General features: G+C 32.9%; 1 protein-coding gene across 2 annotated transcripts in view; it reads right to left on the bottom strand.

Moving 5' to 3' along the window:
- LOC127700746 (glycerol kinase-like) overlaps window positions 1–9,800 on the bottom strand; it is a 32,574-nt gene extending 22,774 nt beyond the window's left edge. Inside the window, exons 1-5 of one of the 2 annotated variants that reach the window (XM_052204394.1) lie at window positions 9,667–9,800; window positions 5,629–5,702; window positions 3,952–4,058; window positions 3,189–3,266; window positions 2,714–2,793 (exon numbers count right to left, since the gene is read on the bottom strand). In XM_052204394.1, the coding sequence (XP_052060354.1) occupies window positions 2,714–2,793; window positions 3,189–3,266; window positions 3,952–4,058; window positions 5,629–5,702; window positions 9,667–9,738 (411 nt within the window). In that variant the 5' untranslated portion in view covers window positions 9,739–9,800. The remainder of the gene's footprint in view (window positions 1–2,713; window positions 2,794–3,188; window positions 3,267–3,951; window positions 4,059–5,628; window positions 5,703–9,666) is intronic. The other variant, XM_052204395.1, reaches the window with a different exon arrangement.
- Between the last annotated feature and the right edge of the window lie 4,607 nt (window positions 9,801–14,407).

Below are 14,407 nucleotides of genomic sequence, written 5' to 3'. Positions count from 1 at the left end.
CCTCCCTTACACTGTTTTAGATTATCTTTATTGTTCATTAATCATTACTTTATACATAATTTAAAAGCAGTGTAAGGGAGATAATTTCAATGATGTATTTGATTTATCTCCCTTACACTGCTTTAAATTATGTTTTGTACTAAAGTATTTGTCCATTAACCAGGACAACCTTGTTTTTCCCCCTTTTTTGCCCGTAATTCCTAAACGGTTTGAGCCATAACCCCCCAAAGCAAATTCTAACCATCCCTTTGTGGTATGGAAACTTGTAGTATAATTTCAGAGAGATCCATACACCGTTCCACAGTTATTGTCTGGAAACTAGAAAATGCTCATTTTTGGCCCCTTTTTGGCCCCTAATTCCTTAACTGTTGGTACCATAACCCCCAAAATCAATCCCAACCTTCCTTTTGTGGTATTTAACCTTATGGTCAAATTTCAAAAAGATCCATTCACTTAAACTAAAGTTAGAGTGCGAAAACCAATATGTATTCGGACGACGACGCCGGACGACGACGACGACGCCGGACGACGACGACGACGACGACGCCAACGTCATACCAATATACGACCACAAAATTTTTTTGCGGTCGTATAAAAACGGCAAAAATTCCTTAAATTACCAATTCAGGGGCAGCAACCCAACAACGGGTTGTCCGATTCATCTGAAAATTTCAGGGCAGATAGATCTTGACCTGATAAACAAATTTTTTAAACTAGATACCCCAATGATGATTGTGGCCAAGTTTGGTCAAATATAGCCCAGTAGTTTCAGAGGAGAAGATTTTTTTAAAAGTTAACGACGACGGACCACTACGACGACGACGGACGACGGACGCCAAGTGATGAGAAAAGCTCACTTGGCCCTTTGGGCCAGGTGAGCTAATAATAATCAATTAATCTAAAATTTTCAGTACTCAATCGATTTTTGAAAATAGTTGATAATCGAATCATCACTTAAGAATACCCCTACTCATAATTCAAAAGTACAAATGTATTGAAAAACAGGAAATAGGAGTCTGGCAGATCTATAGGTGCACACACGTTACTTGTAACTCATAACAATTGAACTACTGACCATATATGAAGACATTCTGTTCAATAGTTTCTGAGTAAAAGTGTGACACAAAAATTTCAAGTCTATTCAACATATTGAAAAATTCTAGGCAAACAGAAAAGTAGGTATCTTACAGATGCAAAAGGGCTCACACATTACAACTCATCACTGTTCATCTATGAAGTCATTTTTTTCAGTAGTTTTTGAGAAAAGTGTGATGAAAAATTTCAAGTTGATTCAACATTGTGAGAAATTCAAAGTATCTGCAAACAGGAAGTTGGTATTTGACAGATCCTAAAAGTGCTCACACATTTCTCATTACTGTTGACCAACTGACCAAATATGAAGTCATTCTGTTCCGTAGTTTCTGATAAGTGTGACAAAATTATTTGTTGGAAGAATGGACAGACAAGGCAATATAGCCCCCACTTTTAGAGTCAGGGTATAAAAATGGAAATCCTGCAAATGTGCTCAATGGATTGAACTTTAACATCTTCTATGATACTAAATAATGTTAACATAAAAGATAGTCATATTTTTCAGATCCAAGCTCTATAATTTCAGAAAGACAAGGTTACAATCCACGAATAATAATTCATAAACTGTTATCACAGAGATATGTCTCGCCTTTTTGTAATTTTGATAATGCAAATGTTGAAAATAAAATAGCAATACTTTAACATGTAAGTTATGCAAATATTCAAAGTCGATAAACCATGACTGAAGGTACATGGCTAAACAATCTCCATGGAATGAGATGTGCCAATGCTAATACAACTGCAAACCAAATACCTTTGACTTATTATAAGTCGTTCCCTTTAAACATACCTAAACACAAACATTAACTTGTAAACTATGTAAAAGTTTCAAAGTCAATGAACCATGATCAGGGGTGGGGCTATATAATCTCCATGGAAACGATACTTGCAAATGCCAATACATTTGCATACCAAATATCATTGACTTAACATTAGCAGTTCATCTTAAACTGATCTAATCACAAACTAATACATGTAAACTAAGCAAAAGTTTCAAAGTCAATAGACCATGACTGAGGGAGCGGGGCCAAATATTCCCCATGGAAATGAGATGTGCTAATGCTTACACAACTGAACACCAATTAACATTGGCCTACCACAAATGGTTCCCCTTGAACTGACCTAATCACAAACTAATACATTCTAACTTAGCAAAATTTTCAAAGTCTATAGACCATGACTAAGGGGGCGGAACCAAATAATCTCCATGGAAATGAGATATGCCAATGCTTATACAACTGCATACCAAATATCATTGACCTACCACTAACAGTTCCCCATAAATTGACCTAATCACAAACTTATACATGTAAACTATGAAAAGTTTCAAAGTCAATAGACCTTGACTGAGGGGGCAGGGCCAAATAATCTCCATGGTAATGAGATGTGCCAATGCTAATACAACTGCATACCAAATATCATTGACCTACCACTAGTGATTCACCATGAACTAGACCTAATCACAAACTAATACATTGTTGACGCCGACGCCCCCAGTCAACGCCGGAAACAGCATACCTATGTCTCGCTTTTTGACTCCGTCAAGGCGAGACAATAAAGCATATATCAGCCTTTCTTGGACTTTATATACTGGTATATAAACACGAGACTAAATACTTACTCTCAAAGAATCTTTACTTTTCTGTGGTGTTTTTGCTATTAACTTTGATACTGTTGAAGATGTCCTTACATCCAACCAGACTGAAATAACAGACAAAAAACAAATAAGTTTTTAGAAACTTATTTTAAATCATGCTTTGCTATTTGCAAATTGCCTGAAATGTGTTTTTCTTGAAATTGAATATTGTTGCTTTTTTCTAAGCAAATCTAGTTTGTATTTTCTTGGCTAGTAGATACTTCGTGAAAATAAAGCAATGTACAGTACATATGTATATTTGTCACTGAAACATCTCAAGGCAGTTTATACTCACAAAAAACTATAACTAAAATCACAATCACATTTTATGTAAAAGTTACAGTAATATCTTTCATGTAGAACTTGATTTAAGTATGTAAAATTTATAACTTTACAATTGAATCAATTTTTTGTACTAGGAACTATATATTTATATTTATGCCACAGATCTAACACATACGTATAGCATTATATAATGGTTTCCCTGTTTTTCTGTCCCATGCCACAATGGTTTCTCTTTGGTTAGTTATGCCAATAGCTACAAAGATAAACAATAAATATCTATCATTAGAGCTACACTAGAGCAAAGAAAGTTATTTTGAAATTATTATATTCCCAAAAGTTATCCAAGTCAACTCCATTTACTTTGGTTTTAACAATAAAACAAACAGAATGAAAAGAAAGTTTTAAAAATACCCTTTATTGATATCCTTTAGCCTACTAACAAGGGCTTTAATGAAATGCGTAGCCATAAAATATATGTCTGAGAGCTTAAGTTGCTTGCTTATACTCTTTGTAGTATGACAACAACTTATGTACTGATATCAAATTGTACTGATATCAAAATATCATGTTATTTTTAGGCCACATAAAATCAATGTTATTAAGCCACAGCAAGAGATGATTGTTCAATGACATAATTTAAACAGATTGACCTACATGAGTAACTTGAAATTTGTCTATGTACAATGTACTACCAAAAAAATATTAAATCAAAAAAGGAAAACAAAAAATAGTAAACAAAAAATATATAAATGCAACAATAAAGATTTTCAAATGTGAATTAACAATTGTATAGGAATTAAACTGTATTTGTTTATATTACGGAAAAAAAATCATTCTTAATCTATTGTGAACTTTACGATATCGATGTGCCAAATTCTAATAATGTCACCTTTATTTACTTTTAAATTGATTGCTTTGTTAAATCTCATATAGATTACCTTTTATACATGCTGGGTCTTTATCAAAAGCTTTCAGATTTTCTACAGCTTTATCAATACATACAATAACAGAATTCAGTATATCCATAGGATCTTGTTCCGCCCATCTAGAAAATATTCACCTTGTTATAAATTAAATGACTATTCCTTTCAAGCAAAGTAAATTGTACAACACAATGTATAGTCTGAAAAGATATATTTAAAATCTAACCCTGTATTTTGCCTTTAAGGGAGAACACAAAATGAAAGTATATTCACTTTAAATTAGGCTATTTATAGATGTACATTTATTTTGTAGTTCTTGTTTCTCTGAACTCTTCATGTCAAAATCCAATATCTTGTGTAACGCTTATGCAAATACTAACTAAAATAATGTTATAATACATAGATTCAAAACTTCCTGAAATATTCATTCTACTATTAAAAACACTGAATCTTAAAGAAAGCATTCTTTACTCTTGAGCTTCATTTAAATAAAATTGAGAATGGAAATGGGGAATATGTCAAAGAGACAACAACCCGACCAAAGAGCAGACAACAGCCGAAGGCCACCAATGGGTCTTCAATGCAGCGGGAAAATCCTGCACCCGGAGGTGGTCCTCAGCTGGCCCCTAAATAAAATTGTGTGCTAGTTCAGTGAAAATAGACGTCATACTAAACTCCAAAACATATAAATGAACTAAAATTAAAAAACATACTAGACTAACAAAGGCCAGAGGCTCCTGACTTGGGACAGGCGCAAAAATGCGGCAGGGTTAAACATGTTTTGTGAGATCTCAATCCTCCCCCTATACCTCTAGCCAATGTAGAATAAAGAAACACATAGCAATATGCACAATAAAACTCAGTTTAAAAGAAGTCTGAGTCCGATGTCAGAATAGGTAACAAAAGAAACTAAGCAAAATTACAATGATACATAAATGAACAAAGGTTGTCCTTGTTGTCTGTTTGGGTCTTCTTAAGCATGCTTAAGATCCTCTTAATGTCAGCATTAGAGTGTGAAATACTAGTGAGCATTACTTTGCCAAGATAAAAGTTAAATAAATGTTTTTCGGCATCAAAACCTTCAAACTGATGATCTGACAACACCATTCCACTTTACTATCAATGCAGGTATTTACCTTTAATCTAATCATCATTGCATGTGGCATGTGAAATAAACAGAAGCCACATCTAACAATTCATATCCAATCACCTGTTGACTGTTAAATCAAACTATCACTTGTTTATTAGCATTAGGAAATAATCCTCAGGTGTTTACCACAATAATGAATTTTTATAAATAAACATACATGTACATAGTATAATTGGTGTCAGAAATTTTTGATTCATTACATTTTAATACACAGGATTTTGATCTCTTCAATGGGAGAACAGAAGGAAACCCCTGAAAATGGGATTATTGTGTCTCCAAGCAGATAGTTTGCAATAGTGATTTGATATAACATTAACAGTGCCAATTTATAACAAATAAGAGCTTATAAACCAAGAAAGACAAAAAGTATAGCCAAAGCTGGGCAAGAATCAGAGCTTTGCATGATGGAGATTGAGATATGTTTGAAGATAACACAAATTGAGGTAAAACTATATAACACTCACATATCAATAATGAATAGGAATATGATCAATACTCCTACTACACATAAAAAAATGTTAAAAAGTAAGTTTTTATTTTACCCCTCTTTTGGACAATACTGTTTCATCTCAGTCTGGTGATATGTAATTAGCTCTCCTGTTGTACTGGAAAATATCTGAAAGAAAAGATTGTAATTAGATCTTCTGCTGTCAATTTGGAAATCTAAGTTATTCCAAATAACATCTGAAATATAAAGATATTACATTCTACAGAAAAGAAACATGTAGATAGGTAATTTATACATATATTTTATAAGCATACCGGTACATGTATTTTATAAACAACTTATGAGTGATCAAATTTATTTACATACATTTATCATTTTCAATAAGTTCTGAAAAAGTGAAGTTTTGAATTTCAGTTAATTAAAAGTTTTAGACTCGTCAAAGTTTGCATACATGTGATGGACTGTGAAACTCAGATTAGGAGATTGGGAAATTATGGTTAGGAGTTTAAATCTTAGATCAGGTGGTTTTTTATCAACATTTTTTTGTCATAAATGTAACCGTCTGATGTAATAAACTGTTAACACAGGGAAATTCCTCCCCTGTCAGCAGAAAATTCAGAATAAGACAATCTGATGATCTGACAACACCATTCCACTTTACTATCAATGCAGGTATTTACCTTTAATCTAATCATCATTGCATGTGGCATGTGACATAAACAGAAGCCACATCTAACAATTCATATCCAATCACCTGTTGACTGTTAAATCAAACTATCACTTGTTTATTAGCATTAGGAAATAATCCTCAGGTGTTTACCACAATAGTGAATTTTTATAAATAAACATACATGTACATAGTATAATTGGTGTCAGAAATTTTTGATTCATTACATTTTAATACACAGGATTTTGATCTCTTCAATGGGAGAACAGAAGGAAACCCCTGAAAATGGGATTATTGTGTCTCCAAGCAGATAGTTTGCAATAATGATTTGATATAACATTAACAGTGCCAATTTAAAACAAATAAGAGCTTATAAACCAAGAAAGACAAAAAGTATAGCCAAAGCTGGGCAAGAATCAGAGCTTTGCATGATGGAGATTGAGATATGTTTGTTAATTTATCAATTTCTAATTTTCTATTTTAAACTTTGACTTTAAGGCCAAATAAAAGTATATGTGTGGTTCCAGTTACCCGACCGACCCTAGTTTAAACCCAAACCCTAAAACTTTTTTTTTTCCATTTCTGAAAAATAATTTTCGAACGATCCCATTTTGTGGAATGTGAAATTAAATCATTAAATTCACAGACTTCTGTTATCTAAATTTCAACTGGATGTATCCACTGACTAAAATGCAACAAATTCTTAACAGAATGCAACAAAATTAACTAAAAACGTAACATATGTTTATTTGCAGGGAAAAAACTTAACGGTCGCCCAGTCGCCCATGGCGACCAGAAATTGACCTGGGCGATCTTTTTATTCAGTTGTGGTAGCCCAGGTGGCGAATTGAAAACAAAGTACTCGACAGACGGAAATCCGCTATTTACCGTGGCTCCAAGTGCCAGCTACTTCACTGACAAAAATATAAATTCAAAAAGAAAAAAAAATCTTTTTAAAACAAAAGTCGCGGTCGCGATAAACAAGGATGTAAAATCAGTGTTTACCTTTGACTAAATATAGTTCACGTTAATTCAGGTCACTGATTGGTCGTCTATTTAAAGTCTGGAAAGTATCGTATGTTTGCAAGGATAACAAGAGAGACGTTCCGATGGTCATTTACAATATGCGATCAAATACCCTGTTCGGTTTTGGCTTCAAGAAAGCGAAGAAATTCAGAGAAGATGACAATAGCATGTTATGAAATAATATCAGTCAAATAAAAGAACGTATAATATATAATGTTGTTAAAAATCTGGAAAACAGTACCTTGGCTTTTGTAGTTCCCTTTTCAAAGCCCATGTGGTGTCCAGAGAATGAAGGTCAAAAACGAAAGTAGAATATTGTCGACCACAAATAAATAACATTAGTTCAAAATGATTTTAGTTTCCTACTTACTGAACAGTTTACAAAAAAGAGAAAATCAGAGGAGATATCAATTTTATGACAATGATTTTGAAATACGTGTACAAATCTTTTGAGAAAAAAGGGGGGTCATTTGTTTACAAATGTACGTAGTTATGCAAAATAAATCAATCAAGATATTTAATAAATTAGATTATTAAAGAAATAAAATTAAATATTTCATCGATCATCTACATGTATTTAAGGACAGAGAATTCTTTAGTTGTCTTAAAAAGATATTAAAAAAAAAACTGGTACACAGGGCATGAAGATTCCCATTTTGTAAATGATTTTTTTTTAATCAAATTTGATTGAAGTCAACAACAAAAATAAGACAAAATTTACATTTTCCCTAGCATCTAAATCACCTCCAGGTATGCTCAGAATGCAGGGTTTTGAGTCTAAAATTTCAAAATTTTCTTGGGGGGCATGCCCCCAAACCCCCTAGCAAGTACAGCACGCTTCGCGGGCTTCACCAGTGATACTCATAGTGAAATAAAGTGGGCTACTAACTTTTTGTCTGGGCTTACTGATTTTCAAGTCTAGTAGTCCAGCTGGCTACTGGCCTTACAAAGTTAAGTTTCACCCCTGATTTGACAACCAAACGTATGGAAAATGGTGAACTTCCGGTAGGGAAGTGTATAATACAAGAATCCAACTCGGTAAACACACAATTTTTTTTCAGATATTGACAATCCAAAAAAATATTAACATGATTAATATGAAAATTAAAAAAAAAAATTTATAAAATTTGCCGACTTACCTACCCTATTTTTTCAGGATGTAACTGGAACCACACATATACTTTTATTTGGCCTAAGTGTTTTTAAAAACAAATAATTATTCTAAGAAAGGTTATGATTTCACACATGAATGATCCCATTTGAATATCAAATTGTCATCAGGTACAAAATGTACATATAGTTGGCTGAAATAAATAAATAAGCTTGATGATGTTTAACCTCGTCACATTCTGTATGTGCCTGTCCCAAGTCAGGAGCCTGTAATTCAGTGGTTGTCATTTGTTGCTGTATATCATCGTTTTTCATTAATTGTTTTGTACATAAATCAGGCCGTTAGATTTTTCATTTGAATTGTTTACATTTGTCATTTCTGGGCCTTTTATAGCTGACTATGCGGCATGGGTTTTGCTCATTGTTGAAGGCCATACAGTGACAATAGTAGTTAACTTCTATGTCATTTGGTCTCTTGTGGAGAGTTGTCTCATTGGCAATCATACCACATCTTCTTATTTTTATATTGCCAGAAATATTTACTGTCAAGTCTGATTTTTATTTTAAATCTACATTGTATTATATTAATTCCAAAATTTTCAACAGATGATGACAATTGTAGATTAATATCTTATATTTGAAATTTTATATAGAAATGTTAATAAAGGGAGATATGGGATATACAGAAACAAGCTCGAGACAGCAACCAAACCACAAAAACAACCAGTATGACTATGGCAGTGCTCAGTATTCAACATTTCAATATAACAAATTTTTTTCAAAAAGAACTTATTAAACATAAATTTTAAGTTTTAATCATGTTGATTATTATAAAATGTATTAATATGACAGTTCCGAGTTACGGTAGTTAGTTGAATCTGTCATGTGACTTCCATCACCACTAGGCATCGTCACTTTCAACACATGTTGAGTGAACAGGTGAAAAAGTTTAATGCTATACTGCACAAAATATTTCGGAAATTAAAATCTAATTAGATGGTCACCCTCCATTTAGCTGTATGGAACATAGATAAATTTATTTCTATACTACACTGCAGAATGATGATCCTGAGAATGCTTCAGACTTTAATAGTGCAGGGATACATGCACGCCTTCTATCTGGTAAATGACGTCATAAGGGCGTCCGTAATTGACGATCTTTTCCGGTGAAAGACATAATTCGAGAAATAGCCTATTGGAAGATCGTGAATAATAATAAAATTTAGGGCTTGAGGTTTTAAAAAAATCCTTTTCGATTTTACTTGTTCATGACAATGATTATTGATTTGCGACAATCTATTTTCGTTGAGGTGTAATTAAGACTACTACCAGAAATCTGGAACTACTCGTTCCATTATCAACAGCACCAACATAACTTTCTGTCGGCATCGTTCTAATCATCAGGCATAAAAACAAAACCTGCTTCTATCAATGCAAAATGTCGCTTGATGCAATAGAAAAAAGGTAGCACTAAAGACCTAAACGCAGACCTAAAAAGAGGGAGTATGATAATAGCCATTATTTGGCCCCCGAAATAGAAAAAAAAATAATAGCAAACTTTTTCGAGCCTTTCAAAGTTATGTTAATTATATTGATAAATGAACAGATTAATATAATCTGGACACTTTAGTGCAGATAGATCACTTGTGATGTCACTATGACGTCATAAACATGTCGAAATTTACGTATTTGACATAAAATGGCCATGATCACATATATATTGTTCATGGTCTAGTCAAAATATATATGAGCAACAGCTTTATTCAAACAAAAATATTCACACGAGAAGACCAACCAGCGGTCTTATCCTGATTCTCCTGGTACGTGTCGATTTATATTAAAGATTTTATTAAAGTGTTTTATCTATTTTATTACTGAACACAAACAGTTTAAGGTAACATGTACGTAAATGGGCAATCTCACAGACTGAGGTTATGAAATTTTGCAAGCAATTTGAGCATGATGAAATGCAATTGAGTATCGAAAAATTATATAAGTAACTTTTATACTTTGGGATATATAGCAAACTGAATATTCTGTAGAAAGCAGTACATATGTATAGGATGCACGTAAATATTAAAAAAAATATTGAAAAATTTGACTTTAAATTGCCTTTTCTCAAAAAAGTGTCCTACGAATTTTCTTTAAAATTGATTGGTTATTGCCACTAAAATTTCCGTTTTATCAATATGAAAATTCCAGTCTCTTTGTAACACCTAAAAACGTCGAAAAATAACATTTCTAGCGACGAAGTCACGATTATTTTCACCTTTTAGGCACTTTTTTCCGAGACGCTGTACAGAAGATTCAATTATTCATACTCAGAAAAACGAATTCGGTGACCCCTTATTAATTTAATATCAATAAAACGGAAATTTCAGTAGTAATAACATATCATTTTTAAAGAAATTCGTAGGAGATTATTTCGAGAAAAATTCATTCTAAATCAAAATTGCTGAACTTTTTAACGATATTTACGTGTATTCCGCTTACATTTGTACTATTATTTTCTGATTATTTTATTTGCAATATCTCAGAAAGGATAAAAGTTATAGATATAACTGTTTCGATGTTCATGTGTACTGATTCCCTCGTGCTCTAGTATGCAAAATTTCATAAAATTCTTGAGATCGCCCATTTGCGTACCTGTTACGGTAATAGACCACTTTCGATTTATGTCCTTCACCGGAAAAGTTCCTCAATTATGCGCGCCTTTATGACGTAATTTACCATATAGAGGGGATCGCCGGTATCCCTGCACTATCAAAGATCATCAAGCGTCTTCGTTATCGTCATTATGCAGGATAAACTAGAAATAATGTTTGTTCCGTAGGTACTGAATCACAATTCCCTAATGACAGCAGAGCTGATTATCAATTATAAGAATTTAATTTGCCGAATAATTCGTGCAATATAGCATCATATTTTTTCAACCGCTCGCTCAACATGGGAAGGAAGTGACGATGCCCCAAAACGATTCCAAAACGCACGGATAAAATTGAGAATGGAAATGGAGAATGTGTCAAAGAGACAACAACCCGACCAAAGAGCAGAAAATAGCCTAAGGCCACCAATGGGTCTTCAACACAGCGAGAAAATCCCGAACTCGGAGGCGGGCTTCAGCTGCCCCCTAAACAAAAATGTGTACTAGTTCAGTGAAAAATGCACACTCAAGGCAATAAATACGTTATTTTAAAAGGGTAGCACACCATAATTTCCCCCTCAAACAATAGGATTCCCGTAAAATGAATAATATATACATTATAGTCAGGAACCTGATGTTCAGTGGTTGTCGTTTGTTGATGTGGTTCATAAATTTTTATCGTTTCTCCTTTTTTATATAGATTAAACCGTTGGTTTTCCTGTTTGAATCAGTGGTTTTACACTAGTCATTTTTGGGGCCCTTTATAGCTTGCTGTTCGGTGTGAGCCAAGGCTCCCTGTTGAAAGCCGTACTTTGAACTATAATGGTTTACTTTTACAAATTGTGACTTGGATGGAGAGTTGTCTCATTGGCACTCATACCACATCTTCTTATATCTATTGTACAAATCTACAGTACAATATGAATTTTGTGAAATAAAATGTTTCAATGATTTTCTTGCATATACATTTAATATTCTGTATACCTTTCTTTAAACGAATCAATAGTTTCCACAATTGTTATACTATGTGGCAGAGACATATAATATATTTTTTATTTGTGGTAAAGAAGTCCATGAGTGGTATTCTATTCTACGATGAATAATTAACCAACCCAGTTTTTGAAGTAGCTGTAATGATTGAGCATCATGTATAGCATTAAGAATAGTTCTTGTAGCATGATTTCGTAATTTTATTTTTTTTTTCAATGTTAGAATCAGATGTTTCATCTCATATAGAACAATTGTTAGTGTAAAAAGGGGCAAATCATTTATGTATAAAAGGAATAATTAAGAACCAAGAGCACTCCTTTGTGGTATTCCTAAACATGATCTGGTAGATGATTGCATTTTTTTCATTATAACTTTTTGAGATCTTTTATGTAAATAAGACGTAAACCATTGTATTGATAAGGAATCAAGCTTGTAAGATTTTAGTAAGAGCGGTTTTATATATCAGGTTAATATGTTTAATGAGATAATTATAAATATATGAATGAACATTTTTTTTCAAATAATTTTATTTTGTTAATTAAATAAGCATGGACCAGGGACAGTCTATAATTATATATATTTGAAAAAAAGTGGGATTTGAACGACTTTCTGTTTTGACTTTTCCTTGGAGTTCGGTAAGCACCCTGATTTAATACATGTAAATGAAAATTATTCGTGGTTAACATTTGAAATAAGCTAATCATCTAATTAAGTACATGACTGAGCAGTCCCTACAATGTATTGGTTACCTGAACAAAACAAAAAATCGTTTCCTTTCAGCCTCTAGTTGGTGTTTAACAACTAATCTTTACGTGCTTTTAACTAGTTCCTTAACTACTATCAAAGAACTTATCATAAACTTTTGTAATAAAATATATGAAAATAGTGGAATCAACTATTATTGGAGTGTAAAATATTCTTTGGATGTTTTAGATAGATTATTTGCTTTTGATGGTCTATTTCATTCGGTGAACATGTTTGACTTTTTAACTCTTTACACTTCACTTCCACACAACCTTATCAAACAAAAGTGTTCCTATTAAATTAAATGGTCGTTTGAAAAATCTGATTGCAAATGTGTCTGCTGGAACTCATATAAAGCCTTTTTCTGTAATGAAAAAAAAAGATAAATATGCTAGATATACTTATACTAAAAGTGTGATGAGACGATTAAAGCTGTCAATTTTCTCCTTGACAACATTTATGTACGTTTCGGCAAATAAGTTTATCGACAGGTTGTAGGTATTCTTATGGGCACCAATTGCATTTCTTTAATAGCAGACTTGTTCCTGTACTGTTATGAATCACAGTTTATGGCCAAGCTCAGTAAAGACCCGTCTAAATTGCATTTATTTGATAAATTCAACAACAGTTACCGTTACCTTGATGATATTTATTCGTTAATAAACAAGAATTCTCTAAATATACTGCCGAAATTCACCCAGACGAACTAACCTTAAATAAATGTAATGTTAACAGCAATAACTGTCCTTTCCTTTACGTCGATATTTCAGTTTTACACGGGAAGCTATACACAAAAAAATACGACAAAAAGGACGATTTTTCGTTCCCTATTGCTATTTTTCCTTTTTTTTACGGTCCTTTAAATAAGTGATGAGTTAAGCTCTTTTCAACTAATTTTGATACTCTGTTCTTATGTTCTGCTGTTAGACTATTGTCACAGGTAAGGGGAGCGTTGGCGCGCCTACAATCATGTTTAACCCTGCCACATTTTGTATGTGCCTCTCCCTAGTCAGGTGCCGGTAATTCAGTGGTTGTATTTTCTTGCTGTATATAACATGCATTTATTTTTCGTTTATTGTTTTCTACATAAAGTTGTTCGTTTTTTCGTGCGGTATGTGTTTTGCTCATTGACGAAGGCCGTACGGTGGCCTATAGATGCTAACCTTCTATGTCATTTGGTTTGTTGGTGGAAATTTATCTCATTGGCAATCATACCAAATCTTCTTTGCTGTTTATATTAGATTTATTTAAGGTATATAAGTTTCTTTGGATAAATTTCTGCAGTATAATGAGAGTTTATGATTGTCTACAGCAAATATAAACCATAAAGGTAACGGGCGATCAAAATTAGTTGAATGGCATTTAGACTGATAGTTACTTAGTTTGGTCATGATTCTTAACAATACACAAACAAGTCTACTATTAAAGGGACACCATTGATGCTCATTGGAATGTCTACAACCTGCCGATAAACTTGATTGTCATTACGTTTATAGAATGGTGTCAAATAGAAAATTTACAACTTTCAGCTCTTCAACGGTTGTATTAGGTTTTTATCATCGAACATCACTGAGGAGACATTAAAATGCGTCTCTGATGCAGTTAAATTGGTACCGTTGATGTTCTTTTTTCTTTATCTCTGTCGTTTCACGTGGCCGGGGTATCATGCATTTAAAGAGTCTAACACCATAA

The sequence above is a fragment of the Mytilus californianus genome, unplaced genomic scaffold (assembly GCF_021869535.1).
Source record: "Mytilus californianus isolate M0D057914Y unplaced genomic scaffold, xbMytCali1.0.p SCAF_5, whole genome shotgun sequence".
NCBI classification, from domain to species: domain Eukaryota; kingdom Metazoa; phylum Mollusca; class Bivalvia; order Mytilida; family Mytilidae; genus Mytilus; species Mytilus californianus.
Note: the sequence above shows the minus strand (reverse complement) of the source record. Positions and strands in the feature narration are given on the sequence as shown.